The sequence below is a fragment of the Sapajus apella genome, unplaced genomic scaffold, assembly GCF_009761245.1.
Source record: "Sapajus apella isolate SASKATOON/1434 unplaced genomic scaffold, GSC_monkey_1.0 scaffold2, whole genome shotgun sequence".
NCBI classification, from domain to species: domain Eukaryota; kingdom Metazoa; phylum Chordata; class Mammalia; order Primates; family Cebidae; genus Sapajus; species Sapajus apella.
The window spans coordinates 59,564,940-59,586,639 of record NW_022436942.1 but is presented as its reverse complement, the minus strand read 5'-3'; the positions used below and the strand labels follow the sequence as shown (position 1 = coordinate 59,586,639).

At 35.7% G+C, this 21,700-nt stretch overlaps 1 protein-coding gene and 1 non-coding gene across 2 annotated transcripts in view; both read left to right on the top strand.

The window, feature by feature from the left end:
* SLC5A8 (solute carrier family 5 member 8) overlaps positions 1–21,700 on the top strand; it is a 53,702-nt gene that overhangs the window by 8,027 nt on the left and 23,975 nt on the right. The window contains exons 3-9 of the mRNA XM_032299035.1: positions 396–447; positions 7,001–7,068; positions 8,352–8,506; positions 11,489–11,629; positions 14,546–14,675; positions 17,833–17,921; positions 18,819–18,931. Coding sequence (XP_032154926.1) covers positions 396–447; positions 7,001–7,068; positions 8,352–8,506; positions 11,489–11,629; positions 14,546–14,675; positions 17,833–17,921; positions 18,819–18,931 — 748 coding nt within the window. The remainder of the gene's footprint in view (positions 1–395; positions 448–7,000; positions 7,069–8,351; positions 8,507–11,488; positions 11,630–14,545; positions 14,676–17,832; positions 17,922–18,818; positions 18,932–21,700) is intronic.
* On the top strand, positions 3,084–3,190 carry LOC116527815. Its single transcript, XR_004258748.1, has one exon. It is a non-coding gene; the product is annotated as a U6 spliceosomal RNA (small nuclear RNA).

The window sequence follows — 21,700 nt, the reverse complement described above, 5'->3', positions numbered from 1 at the left end:
GGTTTGAAGACATATGATTGAGGGGCCATCCTCTTTTATATTATTATTCTTTCTTTTTTTCTAATTATTTTAGATGTAGGAAATTTATTTCAAGCTTGAGTTGGTGGATCAGTGACCATTTGCACTAAGTAGGATATAAAAGTCTGTATTTTTACATAAGCCAGTTACAAAAACATGTTTGTAAGTTATGACCATACCATAAACAGAAGAGTAAAATTTACTTAAATAACATTTTTCAAGTTACAAACAAATCTTATTAGGTATTTTGAAACTGTTGTTTTAATTCATAATTGAAGCTATGGAAAAAAATCAATTATTTTTTATTTTATAACTCAGACATAATTCATGAATTTTATACTTCGTATAATTCATTTGGCTGTCTTTTTCCCCCCTAGATTCTGTACACTGGAATTGTTATTTATGCCCCTGCTCTGGCTTTGAATCAAGGTACATTTTAGAGTTGCCAGTTAGGTAACTCACATTTTGGGGTTCACTTTCAGCAAGGCTTATTTTCTCCTTGGGGAAATAGGAAGATGGAGGAATGCTTCTAGTAACCTACATCAGCTTTACTAGGGGGCAGAATGGGTTCAGTGTTTATACTAGCTTCTTTGGGTTTCTGGATGGATAGCTCCAAAGTGCCTGTAGATCATTACAGAGGCAGACTTCTCCAGGTGGTACTTCTCTGGGATGTGTCCACCAGCCATTCATTCCTTTAGAATTAAAGCCCCCTGTAGTCAAATTCAGGATTCACAGCATCCCCTTCTGTGGGTCTATAACCTGGAGCCCATCTCCTGGAAGCTTCCCTGTAATTCTGCTCAGGTCTGTTGTAAAACCTGGAAGGGAGAAAAGCTTTTCTTCTCCTCACTTCTAATATGGCCCAAAATGAAAGAGAAAGAGAGCCATGTGATTTGAATAATCAGACTGCTCCTGGTAACAAAAGGACAGATGTCTGTAGTGACCTTACAAATACATTTATGAAGATTATGCTGACCAACAAAGTATCTATACTCTCTAGATTTGGGAAGATAAATGCAGTGAGCCTGGGATCGTTTATTGAAGCAAAGGTTTATGTTAGTCATGTTTTCAAAAGGCTTTGGGAAAAGAGCATGCCCTTTGAATTCTTATCTATTGGAAGTGAATTTCTCTAAAACTTCCTTGTAAAATGGACATGCGGACTCTGTGATGGGAAGAATGTGGTGCAATTCCTGGGGTCATGATATGACCTGAAGAAAACCTACTAATTCCACACTCTGTTTTCTTGATTTTATGATAGACATGTAGTTATCACCTAAGTTTATGAAGTAAACAGTATTATTACCAAGAGAAATTTCATGTATATGGTGCTATTGAACTCTGAATGCTGGGCATGTTCCACGTCAATATTATCAACATCACAAGTGGATCATTTCGTATGTCGAGAACTGAGTTATAAACTTCATAAGTTACCTATTGGCTTTAAGTGTAATTAAACATGGCAGGGTTTTAAAGTGCAGTTCTGGGGATAATTAGAAGACTGACTTCAATCTCTGAAGAAGTGAAGGATTCTTTTCTTATCAGGCTCAAACCACTCCCTGAGAGCAAATTAGAACCAGAGTGAAGGTGTTTTGATGACTAGAGTATCAATGTGTGTTTTACTGTGACCAAGGCAGTAGGCACAGGCATAGACACAGAACTTAGCCTGCAACAGATACCCCAAAAAAGCTTATTTAACTGAATTGAAACTTAACATTCTCTAGATCTAATTTTTAAAAATTTTAAAATTTTTGGAAAACCTCAAACAAATACTAAGAGAGAATGGAGCTCCTTAATGTGCTCATTCATCCTCTACATTAATATTTACCAACTCATGGTCCATTTTAATTCACTCCCCCTTACCTCTACTAGATTATTTTGCTGCAAATATGCCATTTCATCTGTATTTCAGTATGACTTTTAGAAATAAAGACTTTTAAAACCATAATTATGCCATCATTGTATCTAAAATACTAATATTAATTTCTTAAGTTCACATCAAGTCAGTGTTCACATTTCCCTGATTTTTTTTCAGTGTTTGTTGGAATCTGGATCCAAATAAGATTATGCGATTGCAGCAGTTGATGTCTCTTAAGTTTCCCTTTCCTGCTTTTTAAAATTGAAAGCCAGTTTTTTTTCTTTCTTTTTTTCTGACCACCTGCTGCCTGTTGAGAAAACCAGCTTTTATTGAGGTACAGTTAATATACAATAAAATGCACAGAACACGGGGAAGTGTACAGGTGGATGAGCTTTAATAGTTGCATAATAGCTTGTGTAACTACCACCCCACTCACAATATAGATTATTTCCACCATTCACTCCCAGAAATTTTCCCTGTGTGTCTTTTTAACAAATCCCCAATGGACGCAAGAAACCATTTTCTGACTTTTACCACCACAAACTAGTTTTCCCTGTTGTTAAATTTTATATAAGTGGAATCATATAGAGCCTTTTAAGTGTCTGGTTTATTTTGCTTAGAAAACATTTATGCATCTACCAACATTTGAGTATCCATTCCTTTGTTATAGACATTGGGTTGTTTCCAGTTTTAGGCAATTGTGAATTAAGGGTGTCAAGAACATTCTTCTACAGGTTTTGTGAGTTTTGTTTTTCTTTTTGACCCCTGTTTTCACTTCCATTGGAAAGGACATACATGGATGTGTATAAAGTTAAACATATAATTGTATTCGGACCCAGCTGAGGATAGGAATATGTGCAAATTTATGAGAAATTGCCAAACAGCTTTTCCAAGTGGTTGTATCGTTTTGCATGTTCACTACACAATATGTGAGAATTCTAGTCATTCCACATCTTTGCCAACATTTTATATTATCCTTTTTTATTCTAGTCATTCTAGTGGGTATTATCTATTACTTTATTGTTTTAATTTTCATTTTCTGTATAACTATTATGGCTGAGCTTATTGGCTCCTGAAATAATAAAGTGAATAAAAACAAATAACCTAATAAAAAGTAAGCCAAAGACTTGAACACTTCACAAAAGTAGATATTCTTGCAAGTAATTATATGACTTATCTTTTCATTTACTTAGCCCTTTAAAAATTTCTCTTAGTGCTTAGTTTGGCAGCACATAATGCTAAAACTGGAACAATACAGAGAAGTTAGCATGGCACTTGCACAAAAAGGATATGCAAATTTGTGAAGCATTCCATATTTTTTTTTAAAAGGAAGAAAAGAAATAATAAATTAAAATAAAACTTCTCTTAGTAATGTTTTGTACCTTTGGATATTGAGGTCTTTTACTATTTCTTAGATTTAGTCCTAGATAATTTATGTTTTTATGCTATTGAAAATGGTATTGTTTTATAATATTTTTCAATTATTCGTTGCAAGTATATAAAAATACAACTGATTTTTAAATGTTGATATTCCATCCTGAGAACTTGCTGAATTTACTTTTTAAATCAAGAAGGTTTTTGGAAATACCCTTAGGATTTTTGTGTTGTTTATGAATAGTGACCATTTTACTTCTTTCCTAATCCTTATAGCTCTTAGTTCTCTTTCCTGTCTTATTGCAATATTAATGTGGAAAGTTACATTGATTGAGTTTTGAATATTAAACTAATTTTTGCATTCTTGGGATAAACTCTGCTTGGTCATAATATATAATAGTTTTTATATATTACTGAATTCAGTTTGCTCACACTTTGATAAGGCTTCATAAATGAGTTGGGAATGTTCTCCATTTTCTGAAATAGTTTATATAAAATTTGTATTTATTTCTTATGTGCTTGGTAGAATTCACCCTGAAGGCATCTGGACCTTCTCTTTGTTTTTGTAGAAAGATTTTGGTTTATGGATTCAATTTCTTTAATAAATATAGACATTCAGATTTTAAAAGTCTGGTTGGATCAGTTTTGGTGAATTGTGTTTTTTTAGGGAATGCTTCGATTTGGTCTAATTTATCAAATTCATTGGCATAAAGTTGTTTACAAACCTCCTGTTATGTTTTCAATGTTTATAGTATCTACAGTGACATCCCTTCTAATTATCCCTAATCTCGACAAGATACCTTTTCTATCTTTTTATTTTGATGCATCTTTCTAGTATTCTATTGATGTTTTAAATGTTTTCTAAGAACCAATGTTTTGGCTTGTTGATTTTCTTTGTTTTCTATTTCATTAACTTGTGCTGTTTATTGTTTCTTTTCTTCTAGTTACTTTGGGTTTATGTTTTTCAGTTTCTTAAGGTAGAAGCTTAGATCATTAATTTTAAGTATGTCTGATTTCATGATGCAAACATTTAAAATTATTAATTTTTCTTTAACCACTGCTTTATTTGCAGCCCATGGATTTTGACCTTGTGTTTTTATTTAGTTCTCAAAATATTTTCTACCTTCTCCTGTGATTTCTTTTGCCCATGGGTTATTTAGAAGTGTATTGCTTAATTTTCAATATTTGAAGATTTTCTATCATGTCTTCTTGTTATTTATTCCCAAACTAATACTGTTTTGGTCAGATAACTAATATAATTACGATCATTTGAAATTTATGGATTTGTCTTATGGCCCAGGATCAGTTCTATCTTAAACATTCCATGTACTCTTAAAAAGAATGTGCTTGTTGGATGTAAGGTTCTATACAGTCAAAGATTTAGTTGACTAATAGTGTTATCACATCTTCCATCTCTTTTCTGTTTTTTTAAACTTATTCTATCAATTGCTGAGAGAAGGATGTTAAAATCTTCAAATATAATTATCGATTTTTCTATAGCTCCCATTTCTCTGTCAATTTTTACTGAATGTATTTTGAGGCTCTTCTAAAATCTTTTTTTTTTAAATTTACAATCTCTCTTCTGTTTCCTTTCATTTAAATGGCAACTTATTTGCTGAAGAAACTGGGTTATTTGTTCTGTCCAGTTTTCCAGGTTTTAGGTTTAACAACTACATCTCTATGGGGTCATTTAATGTTCCCCATTCCTATGTATTTCTTGTAAACTGGTAGTAGTTTACTACTAGTAGTTAGATCTAGAATCTTTTTGAGACTCCACTTCAACTTTTTCGAAATCATATTTTATATGCAGTATCTATAAGTTTATTTCCTTCAGGAGTCCCAGAATGCCAAGTTTTAAAAAAAATTAGCAGCTATTGACGATCATTCTAGACTTATTATTTCATTGGGGCTTATAAAATGGAGTATTCTAGTGCTGTGAATTCTTCTTCACTAATTAGATGGAATACTTCTATAAAGAGAAACTTCCTCTTATCAACTATGTGTTTACTCTGAAAAATAGTTTGTATAGGAAAGGCAGGATAAATGTCAGATTTTTCACCTTATGAGTTTTAAAAAGAATAAATTGGTTCTCTACTATCCCTCAAGGGTGACTGAGATTTTAAAAAAATCCTTAAGAACTCATGGATTTAAAGGTTTGCTGTTATTTCATAGCTATTGTTAGTATTATTACTGATGCCCAAATTGTCCCATTTTTATTCAGCAGTAGCCCCCTTAAGCTCCTCCTGATTTTAACCTTGGCTGCATATTGGATTCACTTGGGATGGGGGGCTTTCAAAAATACCAATACCTACCTGGGTCGCCATCGCCAGGACTCTGAGTTAATTAGCTTGCTGAGTGACTCAGTTATCAGGATTTTATAAATCTCCTCTGTTGATTTTAGAGTGCAGTCACAATTGAAAGCCATCGATGTAATAGTTTTAGAATAGCAACTCTAAGCCATAAAGAATAATATGATGGTCTAACACAGTTAAAAATATTTTTCTTTGTTGTTCTTTTTTCTTGGTGTATCTGAGTAGGAATATATGTTAATTTGTTGTGTTAAACATTTTGTGACATATTTCCTCTGTGTGGTAATATCACAAACTTGATGTACAGTTAGGTTCCATGTATTTCATTTTGCAATTGATATTAAGGAGTTTCTTTTTCTAATTTAACTTTATAATTATGTGGAATATTTATGTGGTTCCAAAGTAAAATCTATACATCAAAATATGTCTAAAGAAGCCTGGCTTGTATCTCTGTCTCCTCTACCCTATTTTCTCCCTCTCCTAGAAGTAATTTTTTGGTTTTGATTTATCCTTTCATTTTAGTATATGTACTGCTGAAATGAGCACAATTCTTTTCTTTAAAAAAATGAAATAAATTCCCCCACTTCTTAGACAAATAGCAGCAAATTATAAAGACTTTTCTCCATCTAGATCCATTTTAGTAGTACATGACTTAGTAATGCGCTCTTCAAGGACTGGTAAAATAGTGTGTTTACATGGACACACACAGGGGAACAACACACAGTGGGGCCTACTAGAGGGTGGAGGGTGGGATGAGGGAGAGGATCAGGAAAAACAGCTAATGGGTTAATGGGTACTAGACTTGATACCTGAGAGATGAGATAATCTGTACAAGGAACCCCCATGACACAAGTTCATCTATGTAACAAACCTGCACATGTACATCTGAACTTAAAAGTTTTTAAATAAGCATTATCATTACCTTTATTAAATTTCTGAAAAATCAGATCTGCAATCTGCAATGTTATAATTACATTTGAATCCTTTAATGTTGTCTTCATTTGAATTTTCTACACGTCATAGCAATGGAATATTGTCATTATATTGTCAGTATGATGTATTGTCCTCAAATTCAAGTATTTGCAACATAACACATAAAAAGTGGTGTTTATTTGAATCTTGTCTAATTTTGGGAGAGAGATAAGAAATACCCATCACAGTATCAAGGACTTTCTTAGCTTAATTACAATATAAATGTCTTTCCATCTATTTAATTAAGCTAATGTCGAATCTGTGTGTCTGAGGGCTAGAAACTCATCAAATAGAATTTTAAACTCCATTTGTCTTTGAGATATTTATGAGATTTGGAGCTAGTTTTAGTTTTAGACAAGTGGGTATAGAGGAAGGTGCCTGAAAAATGATATAGCTTCATTCTCTGATGATTTTTGAGGAGTATTTTTATTGTGCATATTTCACAATTACACATGCATTCTCTTTTTTTCTCCAGTCACAGGATTTGATCTGTGGGGCGCGGTAGTGGCAACAGGGGTGGTCTGCACATTCTACTGTACACTGGTATGTCCAGAACATATTTCCCTTTTCACTCTACCCACCTGCGTTGCAAAATTGAAAATTCCAGTTGTTGTATGCTGCAATCTGGTTTGTCCATACCTACTCTCTCCTATTCCCGACCTCCCACAGTGTAACATTTTTGTGTAAGAAATAGTCTGTAGTATAATTTGATCCTTTGTAGAAAATGGAGCATAACAAATTTTTTTCTTTCATCTGATCCATTGCAATCATTCCTAATCTTGTCTCCTGATTCATCTGTACTGTTGCCAAGTTATTATATTTGTGCTCATATTATTCCTCAGCTTAAAAACGTGTGGTAGGTCGCAGGCACAGTGGCTCCCGCCTGTAATACCAGCACTTTGGGAGGCCAAGGCAGAAAGATGGGCTGAGCCCAGGAATTTGAGACCAGCTTGGGCAACATAGTGAGACTCTGTCCCTACAAAAAGAATAAAAAAATTAGCAGTCATGGTGGCACACACCTGTAGTCTCAGCTACTCAGGAGGGTGAGGTGGGAGGATCACTTGAGCCCAAGAGTTTGAGGCTGCAGTGAGCTATGGTTGCACCACTGCACTCCAGCTTGGGTGGCAAAGAGAACCCGGTCTCAAAACAAACACATACCTGTGATAACTTGCCCTTGCTTATAGGCAAAGGTGGCAAAATATGCAAAACCAGTAGGGCACGGCACTGATATTATGTGTGCTGGTCCTCGGCAGTGAGGAAATCTTATGGAATCCCTGATGCTGTATGCCATAACCCTGTAGGTGCTGGATCTTGTAGAAGATGGGGCCCTTAGCCAGGTGCTGGTTCAGTTCAGGTCATAGAGAAACTTGGGAAATTTCTGATAGTGGCTAGTTCAGATCATTTATAGTATTTAACAGTGGAAATGACCACCTGAGTGCAAACCGATTAAATATCAGCTCTGCCTATAGGATAAAATTAATATTATTTACTTGTAATTTGACTCTGAATTTTTCTTCCCAATGATCTCCCAACACCACTCCACTTCATTCTAAAATATGTATGTATCTGGCCACATTCAGCATCTCATGTAGTTTGACTCCTTTATGCTTTTGCCCATGCGCTTTTCTCTGTTGGGCAGACCTTCCATCTTTGCCTGTGCTTGATTTAAATATCTCCTTCTGCATGAAGATTCTCCCAACCTGACTGTTTCCCTTGAGTGTACTTCCTGGCCAACTTACATGTCTTTATCATTTTTGTTCAGCACAGTGTAGATGCTTAATAATGTCTGATAGAAGCATTAATCCTAATATACTTTCCCCTCAAAGGGTGGTCTTAAAGCAGTTATCTGGACAGATGTTTTTCAAGTTGGGATCATGGTGGCTGGATTTGCATCCGTGATTATACGGGCTGCAGTGATTCAAGGTGGAATCAGCACTATTTTAAATGATGCCTATAATGGTGGAAGATTAAATTTCTGGAAGTAAGTTTCTGTTTACTACTTGGGTAATTGAACACATCTTTTGTATTCTATAAAAATAATCTCTTCATTGAAATAGTAGATTTACATTAAAAAACAAACCAACAAATTGCTAAAGATATGGTAAAGCAAATTGAAGCAGATGAGTATATATGTAAAGAGCCTCCCTCTGTTCTTTAAGGGGTTAAACCAGTCAGATGGTACTTAGCTACATTGTGCTTAGAGTGGTGTTTTCTCCTGAGAAGGGACTTAAAGTAAAAAAAGTATTGTCTTTCAGGTGTTAAAGTCCAGGATAGGTTGAAAAGTGGGACAGGGTGATAAGGAAAAAGAGAGTAGAAAATTAAGAAAGGGAAGCCTCTGCCTGGGTGTGGTGGCTTACACCTGTAATCCCAGCACTTTGGGAGGCCAAGGCAGGTGGATCACCTGAGGTCAAGGAGTTCAAGACCAACCTGGCCAACATGGTGAAACCCCATCTCTACCAAACATACAAAAACTTAGTCAGGCATGGTGGCAGGCACTTGTAATCCCAGCTATTCAGGAGACTGAGGCAGGAGAATTGCTTGAACCCAGAGGGTAGAGGTTGCAGTGAGCTAAGATAGCACCACTGTACTCCAGCCTGTGCAACAGAGTGAGACTGTCTCAAAAAAAAAAAAAAAAAAAAGGAAAAGGCAACCCCTTAAGAGACAAACACTATCATATTGGATTACAGCCTGCCATTGAAAAAAAGAGAGAGAGGGACACAGATACTGGAAGACTGATTTCAGCTTGACAATTCTTTGTATTTAGCAACTTTAAGAGTTTCTCTTTTGATATTGCCCTGGCAATATATAGTATATTAACATAGAGGCTTATGATTATGTATTATAAGTATGTATTATATAATGAACATTGTCTAATATTAAGTATTATTTCTAGAGAATTGACTAGGAAAGTTATGGTCAATGCTTCAAGTAACAATATAGCACAGTATATAACGTGTTTTAAACAGCTGTTCAGTTTTCCTAAAGAAAGAACAATGAAGAGACTAGATATTTCATCCCAAGTGTATCAAACAATTTAAAAGAATATTGAAAACACTTTCCGTTTTGTATCAATAGTGTTGTCCTTTTGCTATATGGAAAGGGACCCATGTCGTCTTGAACTAACTTATCTTCTGTTTGAGATAGCAACCCTGCTTTGAAATAGGCAGTCTGAAGAAAGAAAACCATTTTGCATTTGGTGGCTCTTTTCTGATCTTCTGAAAATAAGCATCAAAATTTGTGAAAACCTTTTTTAGAAATTGGACTGGATCCATGTGTTAATTTGCAGGAATGAATCAACTTCCACTATTTTCAATATTCCTTTCCTCCTTTTACCTCAAGATTCAGATTCTAAGGAAAAGAGCCTCTAGTTGCCTAGCTTGGGCCATGGTTTCATCCCTTGGCTAGGGCAGAACAAGGTATTTTGACTGATCATCAGCTGAGACTATTTAATGGAGAAATGGTAGTTTCCTCAAAGCAAACCTGGCTTGGTGTTACTGGAAGAGGGAGAGGGGAAATCCAGGAAGTGGAAACAATCAATGGCTGCTCTTGATTATTCCCAAATCTCTTCCTGGTAGGCCAGGCTGAGGAGAGAGGGTATGGAACCAATAATTTTTCTGCAAGATAGGTGTCACTTTATACAAAGCCTACATATATTGGAACACTAAAGTGATAGCTTATATCCATTAGTAAGAGATTCTTAAGAAAAGATTAGACATTTTTATGACCTTAGCTTTGCAAGTTGTTAAGTAACAATAAAAAGCCTTATTTGTGTTTCAGACGTTTCAATAGTGTCTCTTGTTATTCTGATATGTTTTGAGAATATGGTAGACAAAGTGTTGTTAAAGTAGAGATACATGAAGAGAAGACGGATATTGTATTGGTATTTTCTGTGTTGTCTGTTATTGGCCTATGCATTCTCTATGGCCTAAACCACTAAATGGAGTGTTTAAAATCTTGTCATACTTCCCTCAGATAGCTCACGGACTCCTTTTGGCTCTTCTGTTAGCTGATATAGTAGTTTCTCTCTCTTAGGGAGAAAAGGTCAACATTCTTGAAACTTAGACTTTGATGTGAAATGTTAGACAATGAAATAGAAGCTCTCACATTTCTATAAGAATGCCAGAATATGCATACAATTAGAGCTCTTAACTGACCTCAAATATAAGATTTGAAATGGATTTGTGAAATTTTGTAATTTTATGGAAGTGTCCATGGAAGTTAACTTTGCAGAAAGTTTTCTAGCTCCTATTGGGTATCAGAGACGAACAGAATCATTCCTTCCATAAAAAAAAGATCTTTCAAACGTGGAAGTTGAGCTTCCTCTGTGAAAATATTTTGGACTTATGTACATGATGTCATAAAGTGGTTTTAAACTACTAGTACTTAGCTTGTACTCACAGCATTTTAATAAAGCATAATTAAAATGTAGTTTTTAGAAAATGAAAAATGAAAAACTTTAAACTGCATTAATTGACTGATTTGTTGAACTTAAATATAGATTAGAAGTATGACTACATGTACTGGAAGAGGAATTCTATACACAAAATGTGTTAATTTTGTGTTCATTTTAGTGCCATCTCTATTGCTGTGGTGCACTTAGGAATGTTTCTCTCTCTTTTTCTTTGTTTCATGTTCTTCTCTGATTGCAGCATGACAGATCTGTTTAAACAACAGTTTCCTTAGATCACAGGAGAACAATTTATATAAATGCTTAGAATGATCACAACATTCATTTTCCACTGGTCTATTCTAGAATTTTCAGATCTCTAAAAATAACAATTATTTCATTGAACTTAAATTGGAAATATTCCTACCTTTTAAATTACATAATAAATGTGTACATATTTATGTATGTGTTGTGTATATAAATATACATTGCTTGCTTCCAAGAATAGTCAAAGAGGATTTTTTTTTTTAGTGTCTGCTAACAATTCGGATTTGTTTTCTGTTTCTTGTCATTTAGTTTTAATCCTAACCCTTTGCAAAGACACACCTTCTGGACAATTATTATAGGAGGGACCTTCACATGGACCACCATCTACGGTGTCAACCAGTCCCAGGTGCAGAGATACATTTCTTGTAAAAGCAGATTCCAGGCAAAATTGTAAGTCATACACCTTGGTATATGAATCATTAATAACCATCGGTTGTCTTTATGGAAACTCTTCCTTAAGTCACATTTAGCTCCTTTATGTCTTTTGTGTCATGAAATTCTAAGAGATAAGTGACATATTGGGTAACAAAAGGACCAAGAATAAAGTAGTACTGTATGTTTTAAATCAGCTATTTGAAAATATTTACATGAATTATTAATTAAAACAAATCAGCATTTATTGTGCATCTGTTTGCATAAGGACCTATGGGAGATAAACAAATATGGCCTTTGTCATGAAGAAAGTTAACCACAAATTAGGAAAATATATGCAAGTATGTGAAAAAATACAATAATACTAGCGACATAGAACAGTTTCATGAAACAATAGAGAAAATGTTCCAGATTACATATAGTACTTTGTATTTCATTTTCAGACACAGTCATGGGTTTATATCCCTGCTCTAATACTTGCTACTTGAGTGATCCTGGGCACACTCTTCAGTCTTTTTGAGCTGCAGTTTCTAAACTTGTAAAAGGAGGATAAGAAATACTATACACCCCATGGGAGGTGTCATAAAATATAGTTTGGCATACCCTTGGTAGAGGCCTAGTAAGTGTAAATTTCTTTTTCCACTTCAACTGATGTGATTTGAAGGTGGAGGATAGGTGAGAGATTCCTATTGAACGGGCCGAATGCATATGAAAAATGATCATAATTTGGGCAGGTGGAGAAGAGTGGGAAGGTAGGTGGAGTGATTTGGATGAAAGCACAGAGGTGGGAAGGACAGCATGATCCAGAACTCTCAAGCCCATCTTGGCTTAAGCAAGCCCTCCTTCTCTGGAGGCCTCACATCAGTGCAGTGCCCACCACTCCCTGTGCTGATAAATAGGCTGATTCTGCTCACGTGCTTTTAGGGGCTTCAAAACTCTTAGGAGATTGACTAAGAGTCCAGGGTGGATAAGGTGAGGGAAGGAGGAACAATTCTATTTCTGTTTAAAGGAGAAAATGAAAATATTGTGATGTCATATGTCAGAACTCAACATATTGAGAGTAAATTGGTTTAGAGATTATCTAAATCTTTGAAGAACTCACAATGAAAAATCTGTATAAATATGGATATAATAACTGGATATGAGATTCCCCAAAATGAACTTAGGAATTCTGGTATTTTAAGGAATTTTGGAGGAATGTAATTTATATAGAGAGTAGTCTATTGTACTTTTAAATCTACACTAGAGCTGATACCTGTCCCAAAGTAATTGTGGACAAGTTCTTCTTCTGTTCCCTTGGGAACATGAAACCCAGAAAGCCCGATCTCATAACTTAAATAACAGCATTAGAGCTTTCTTGATAAAAATCAATTCCCATAAGTATAGTGGATCTCCCGCATGAAGCAGACTCTCTGAACCCAGGGGACTCATTTTCATCTGCCTTCTCACACTTATGCTATGGAAAGAATGAATGCCTGCTAGAAAGCCAAGACCTACTGATATTGATTGACACGAAACAGTATCAGATGTTGATAAGTGGTCAATTTGAACAGCATTAACGTGAAATAAAACAATATATTAAACTCAGAAATAAGTGAGAGGAGGTGTTTGGGCAAGAGAGTATCTGGGCATAGTTTTCTGGTAATTTGAAGGTAACAATAGCAAAACATACTGCAATGTTAGTCAATTCAACGGAGAAGGATAAATCTGATAAATCTAATAAGCACACCTTTGAGTTCTTTCGGAAGCGGACTCTGAGCTTGAGGTTAGCATGGAAGAATTTATCAGAGAATCACTATCTGTAGGAGGGAAGAAAAGGAAACAGGATTGATACGAGGGAGACACTGGACTGTAATGCAGTCTCAACAGAGACTTCAAAGGGAGATCTAGAGCCAGGGTGACTCTTCAGACTAGTCTCATGTTAGGGTGAGGGGACTGGGCCTTTAAACCTCTGAATCCGTTTGTTATTGGATGCAGACTGCATGGGTGGTTGGGGAGAAAGAGGTATGACTTCGGGGATGCTACCTCTTGTCCACCTAGAACAGCTCATCACTGTCCGCTATAGCACCAGTGGAAAAAATATGTAGCCAACTTAGCAAGAGAAATGTTTACTATTCAGCTGATTATGAAGATATAGGAATCAATAACAACACTAATATCAATAACTAGTATTTAATAAGGCTTTATTACGTGTAAGTACCATGCTATATGATATATACTATTTCATTTAATTTTATAACTTTGTGACACAGACATTGCTATCCTAGGCTTCAATGATGAAACTGAAGATCAGAGAGGTTGAATTACATGCCCAGGGTTACATACGGTAAAGCCAGGATTTATGCTCAGGACTGGCTCCAATGCTATGTGTAAAATCTTTGTTCTCTACTGGAGCACACACAGTATATTATAATGCTAAACATTGTTTGAGAAGATACTTGTCCAAGGAATACAAGTTTGCATTCCTACTTAATGTATGGTCTTATAAACAACATTTAAACAAGTTTCATGAGTTACTGTGTAAATGTTAAAAATGCTTAGCAGTTTACAATTGCATTACTTTTAAAAGGAAAATGAGTAATAGTTAATGTTTGGTTGACTATTAAAATCCCTATTTCATGACAAGAAGACCTGAAGTAGTATAACTGGTACCTTTATAAAGCTAACAATGCCCCTGGAGCTTCGACCATGAGAATACACTCTTTCATGGGGAAATCACACCCATTCAAATATTTCCAAATACACTGTCGATTGATTGGTATCATACGCAGAATATTAGGCTAGAATAAAATAAGTAGCATTTTCGATAACCAAAAGGAAATGTGCATTTATTGAATCTAATCATGAGAATTTTTTTTGTTCATGTAACAGGTTTCTGAATCTTTGGGATAGGAATTACAGTTGTCTTTTGCTGGTTTGTTTTCACTTCTTTAGGTCTCTCTACATCAATCTTGTGGGACTCTGGGCAATCCTCATATGCTCAGTATTATGTGGGCTCGCCCTATATTCCAGGTACCGTGACTGTGATCCTTGGACAGCCAACAAAGTGTCTGCACCAGACCAGGTTCAGTACCATGTCTTTCTTACAGGTGTATTAATAATATTCCAAAAGCTTGTTAGTTGGGAGGAAAGAGCATCTATGTTCTTGTAGAGAAACAGAAAGTGGACATGCCATAATCATCTTAAATTTCCATAAAGCTTTGGCCAGAACTTATTTTAGTAGATATAGCAAGAATGAAGAGTACTGCATCTAAAATTAAAATATGGAAATACCAAGAAAAAAATCAAGTAGAGTGTTAAATAGAAATAGCTCAAAGCTGGGAGTAGAAATGTAAATAGTTTTTTTTTGTTTTGTTTTGTTTTTTTTTTTTTTTGTTAAACTACACAAACCATGGTACTGTAGAACATGTTGTGGGTGTTTGTTAGATTTATAAACATTTTATCTTCCAATTTTTTAAATGATGGAGAAATGGATCTAATAAATGAACATTTATTGAATACCAACCATGTGATGAGATTCTGTGCTAAAAGCATAACATGCTTCATTTAATTCTCACAACCCTGCAATCCTGATTTTACAGATGAGGAAATGCTTCTCAGAGAGGTTATGTAACTTGCCCAAAGTCACACTGCTAACAAGTAAGAATAACAAGTGGTTATCAAACACCGACCATGGGTCAGGCACTACCATACATGCTTTATATAAATTTCAACTTATAATCTTCACAGTCATGCTCTGACGTAGTTTGTATGATTACCTCCCTTTCAAAGATGAGAGAACTCAGGCCTAGAGAAGTTAAGTGAATAACTAGCTAGTAACTTGGAGCCAGGATTTAAAATAAAGCAAGCTGCCACCAGAGCCCTAACTTTGAACCTCTGTGCCATTTATTGTCTTTCAAAAAGGGGAACTAGAATTCAAACTCAGGATTGCCCAACCTTAAAGTCTGAGTTCTTGCCAAAATTATTTTCTACGACTTGCATGCCTAGGGGATTCATTAGAATGAAAATAGGCTGACTTTCTGTTGATGCAAATGTCATCTTATGCTCCCCTTTATTTTCTAACCCCACAAAAAAAAATACAACTTTGTGGGGTTAGAAAATAAAAACACCCTTGGGCTGTGTTTCTCAACCCTGCCTTAACCTATGCCTTCCTTTTGATAAACACACCCTCCCTCTTCTCTCAGAGAATCTAAGGATCACGTTTACTATGAAGATGGAGGCACTCTTCTGTTACATTCCCTCTAATAAAAAATATTTTGTGACTGTTGTCAATCTTTATTGTCTGTAGTTTGTATCATGAAGACAATAAGGACTTGAAAAAAAGTTTTTAATGTACTTTGCCTTTACCCTAGACAAAAAAAAAAAAAAAAATCCCTCTGACTTCCTACCTTTGAGACAGCTTGTAGAATACATTCAGGGTATCTTGCCTGCACACACTTAGAGAGTCCGTGAAGGTTTCTCCCCAGCTGATGTTTCCAGGACTGTGTTAGTTAACAAGTTAATTCAATCAACGTTTCACTGGGGATACCATGCCAATAAGACAGTGGAAGATTTTGTCAAAACCTTATTCTCGGCCAGTCATGGTGGCTCATGCCTATAATCTCAGCACTTTGGGAGGCTGAGGCAGGTGAATCACTTGAGGTTAGGAGTTCGAGACCAGCCTGGCCAACATGGTAAAACCCGTCTCTACTAAAAATACAAAAATTAGCTGGGCGTGGTGGTGCACACCTGTAGTCCCAGCTACTCAGGTGATCGAGGGAGGAGAATCGCTTGAACCTAGGAGGTGGAGGTTACAGTGAGCTGAGATTGAGCCACTGGACTCCAACCTGGGTGAGAGAGGGAGACTGTCTCAAAACAAAAAACAATGAGACCCCTTCCCACATCCTCAAGAGAGCAAGGATATGTTTCTCTATGCTCTGCTGGCATTTGCCCAGAGGAAGCAGGCTAGTTCCTAGATACAGTTTTACTATTTTCCTGCCTATCAATCCTACTTCATTGGTTCTACCCATATTTGAGGGAGCCACTCTGACATGAAATAATTACACCACAGATTTTTGAGAATGTTGAAGATATGGTAGAGGATTTTGGACCTATAGATGGAACCTACTTTTGCTACTTGTGGGACATTGCTTAAAGTTCAATCTTTACGATATCTTGGGAAAACTGGGTCTTAATCTCACATAGGGATAAAGCTATGCCGTTTTTCCAAGAATAAACAATTGTTAGCATTGGAAAAGTGGAGAAGGCATTCCTAAAAGAACTGAAACAATCCTACTGTTGAAACATTCCCTTTCAACAGTGGAGGAAGTTCTTCATATCCCATGAGCACACTATTGTTAAATAAAATTGTACAGGCTGTGGAAGCTGATAAAATAGGACACATCATCCATTTTGTACTGTGGGAGAAGTAATAAGGCTTCAATGCAAATGAGAGGACACTCTTCTAGAAAATTGTCCACTTAGGACTCTTTTGATTCGGAAACTGATTTTATAGAAAAACTGCCATGCAACACGGTCCTGAAGTCACACATCGGATTGTCCTTATTTGATATTTATTTTTTAAAATGTAAGCTATCAAAAAGCAAGTTAGTATCAGGAAGTTTTTAAAAAGAAGCACGTTTAAGGGCTTTCCTGACGTCATTCTCCACCCATCACTATGTCTCATACTTGATGCATCTAAAATTACATCTTCTGTCCTGGGCAGTGACTGAAGTTCACAAAATGGCCTTGCGTCATCAAGTAAAGTTAAGTGGATGCTGCTTACCTAAGCACAGAGGTGTGTCAAATATTTCCTTAAAAACAACTTAGTATTCCCAAGAACAAAAACTATTTTGTGTTGAGCATTTATTATATTCCATATACTATACTGTGAGTTTTACAGAAATTATCTAAATTAATTTTTACAGCAACTCTATGAGGTTAGTAATTATTATCGCTATTTTATAGATGAGGAAACTGAGGCTCAGAAAATCAGTTACAAAAGCTGTATCTTTTTTTTGGGTAACTGAAAAATTCAGTTACCAAAGCCTCTTAACTACTGTGCTATTTGTTTCTCTACATATTAGTAGTTAAAGGGTTTGATTTTAGGAATTTGAAAATTTCTGTTGTGTGAAATAGTTCCTTTCAGTTCCTAAAGAACACAACATAAACGATAAACTAGGCATTCATTAATTTTATTCAGTAGCGAAAAGTACTTAGAAATAAATTTTGGAATTTTTCAGCTCATGCCTTATTTGGTACTGGACATTCTACAAGATTATCCTGGACTTCCTGGACTTTTTGTGGCCTGTGCTTACAGTGGGACGTTAAGGTATGAACTATGACTCTAATAACACATGATTTCCCTGTTGGGATCTTTCTTTTGTTTTTAGATACTTTGGGGAATAATGTTGAATTCTGGGCACACAGATGGCCCAAAGTAGGCAATCTGCTGCGTGTGTCCTCTATGTGGTCTGACTTACCTCTGTGGACAAGCATCCTGTTGTCATCAGCTCCACTTTTAACTAGGTCCTTGCTCTCTAACACACCATCATACATCCTATGATGTGATACCCTATGGTCACAATAATGATGATTTGTTGATGGTAGCTTTCACTGATGATCACAAATGGGTGCCACAGTCTTGATTGAAAACACACATGGGGCTAAAGCATGGTCAACTGGAAAATTAGACTGAAATCTTCCATTTACGTGTTGAATAATATATACCATCCAAAGAATCTTACGTTTTGTGATCTATCATTGCCCTTTTTTCTTGTGTTTGTTCCGGAGAATTATTAATATCAACATGTACATTGTGTGTTACTGAGGATTCAGGAAATTAACATCGTTGATATTTACAGCATATGGTAGGGAGGACTTACGACAGTCCTTTCTATACACAAAGAGAAACAGGTTTTAAAGTTGTTATGTACAGTAATATGGAGTAATCTATGTAGATTCTTTTCCCAGACACTGAGGATTAATTGCAAGTGGAAGCAACATTAATGCATCCTTTCTCTTTTACTGTCAAGCCTATAGACATTGCCTGAATCATTCTTGGATGATAACAGTTTCTAGAAAGACAGTTCTTTGTTTATTAAAAATAGCATAGTAGAAATCAGGTTATATTTTAGAAGTGACAATTTGTTTCCCCTTTTCTCATTTTCACTTAAAGTACTACTAAAGGTAAAATATTATAAACTAGAAGTTTTATTTTCCCTTACAGCACAGTGTCCTCCAGTATTAATGCCTTAGCAGCAGTAACTGTGGAAGATCTAATCAAACCTTACTTCAGATCGCTCTCAGAAAAGTCTTTGTCTTGGATTTCCCAAGGAATGAGTATGTTTCTGTTTTCACAATTCCATTTTAGCTCAGAGAGATGATTTTTTTTTGAGACACAAAAAATTTGTTTCCACTGAAGCTACAGAGGAAGAACCTCTGAGCATGAATGTATATCCACATATGTATGCCTATGACTTAATGCAGCCATTTTTTAAATGTTTGTATCAATGTTTAAAGTTATTATATTTGTAATCAAGATTTGGGAGACACTTCAAACAATTGATTGTCAGTGAACCACAAAGGACAATTTCCAGAGGATCGATTTGGCTGTCCTTTTTTTCCTGTGACTTTGTCTTCTCCTAAATTTGTGTTAAAATTCTTAGCCATGCACACAAGAAAATTCAACTATTTTCCTTTTCAACTATAGTTCATAGTTCCAAGAAATATCCCTAGTTTGGAACCAAGAGCCACACTTTTTCTACGTTACCTAAGAGGGCACTGTCAGTTTGAGTTACATTGTCTTCCCATAAACACTTCTCAAATGTTTATAGAGAATTACATTAAATTAGATTAATAGATTAGATAAATTGAAAATAAAAAAACAGAGTGTTGCGATTCTTGAATCATCTTAATTGTCTGTTCTGTCTGCTTATGTACACTGTCCTGGAGATGATCTATAAAATTGTGCAAGAAATTCTCAACTTCTGTTCTGTTCAATTGCAGAGCCTTATTAGGGGTTAAATACCAGCTTGAATAGAGTGGTTTAAGCGTCTTCAGTTCCCAGATGTCTCAAATGTAATATCCAACTCAACAAAATCTTGCCAATGTACTTCATTCTTCATTTTGACACCTTGAAATGAATGACTAACAAGTTCCTTTTTGAGAAAGAATCTTTAACTTCGACACAATAGCATTAATAGACTGTCAAAGAAATAGTAAATTATACCCTTTTAGGAGCCATAATTCTATATAAAGTTGCCATGACTGTAGCCTGGAATGAGTACTTAATTTATATATGTCAGTGTTCCCTAAATTTAAATAGCAATGCATCATTTTATTATGTATCCAATTTTAGTCCTGAGCATAATTTCAGAATGATACAATGCTTCCTAAAATGTTTTTAGATTGGTTCATTACTGGATTATTGAAGCTGTGTGGTTTAGTAGAATGAATAGACGCTTTTGAAGCCAGACAAACCCAATCTTGCTTTGTTAATTTACTAGCTGTTAGCCTTGAGAAAATCCAGATACCCATACAAGCCTCTCTTTCTATATGGAAAATGGCCACACAAATACTTTGCAGAATTGGATTTTGAGATAATGCATGTAAAACAGGAGGCACTAGGCTCATGGAATGATGTTGATGATGAATGACAAGTGAACTCTGCTAATATAGATCAGATTTTCATTCATTTTAAAGGGTACTATGAAATCATAATCTTGAGGTATGTGCAATAAGGACATAGAGAAGAATGTGGCAGATGATTCGTGTGTGTTTCCAATAGCTTAGAGTTCCCAAAACTATAATGGTGGCTATTCATCACCCATTAAATGGAGAAGAATCAAGCCAAATATATTGAAAATATTATTTACGTTAAAATTTAGAAGCATAGGCCGGGCGCGGTGGCTCACACCTGTAATCCCAGCACTTTGGGAGGCCGAGGCGGGTGGATCACGAGGTCAAGAGATCGAGGCCATCCTGGTCAACATGGTGAAACCTCGTCTCTACTAAAAATACAAAAAGTTAGCTGGGCATGGTGGTGTGTGCCTGTAATCCCAGCTATTCAGGAGGCTGAGGCAGGAGAATTGCCTGAATCCAGGAGGCGGAGGTTTCGGTGAGCCGAGATCACGCCATTGCACTCCAGCCTGGGTAACATGAGTGAAACTCCGTCTCAAAAAAAAAAAAAAAAAAATTTAGAAGCATAACAATCATAGCATTGAGAACTCTTTGAAAAGATTAAGATTTTTCATTCAGATGCATTATTTACTCAATATATTTAACAAAGGTATGAGTGCTAAAATAAGAGAAATAGCATGATATAAGGAATACAAAAATTTTATGATGGGCAAATTTCCCATTCATTTTTTTCTGTGTATTGAGTTTTGCATTTGGGAAATTATGTCAACTAATTTCCGGTGACCTTTTCGAAGTGAACTATTAAAACAAAAGGATTTTTGCATGATATTTCCTATAATTTTAAAAGTAATACATGTACCTGGAGAACATTTGGAAAATATTGAAAGTCAATAGAAAAAAATATTCCACAATCTGACCACCAGTGGTGGCTTGAGAACTTGTATAAAGAAGTTTGGGATGGGCATGGTGGCTCATGCCTGTAATCCTAGCACTTTGGGAGGCTGAAGTGGGAGGATTGCTTGAGCCCAGGAGTTCGAGACTATCCTGGACAACATAGTGACACCCAGTCTCTATAAAAAGAAAGAAAGAAAGAAAGAAGCTTAGGGAAAACAACTTAGCAGAAGGGCAGATGTGCTGCTTATCCAGAAGTTGTCTTTCTTTGCTAGTTTAGTAGGAAGGGCTTGAGGATACTGATGGAGATTATGAGGCGGCTAAAAGTCCTCCAACACCCAATGATATCCACTGCGACTTCCCAAGGAAAATGAATGCTTAAAGTCAGAAGAGTCTAATTTCTGTTTATTACTCCCTCTCTCACCTTGTACAGAGCAGAGCTGAATTGTATTCTACTTTTGGCAAGCTGAAAACAGAGACCTGAGCCTTCGTCTCTATCCAAATGTTTATGGAGGATTAGATTAACAACATGATATAGTTCTTAGTTTTAAAATCCCTATAGTTAATTCCAGGAATCCT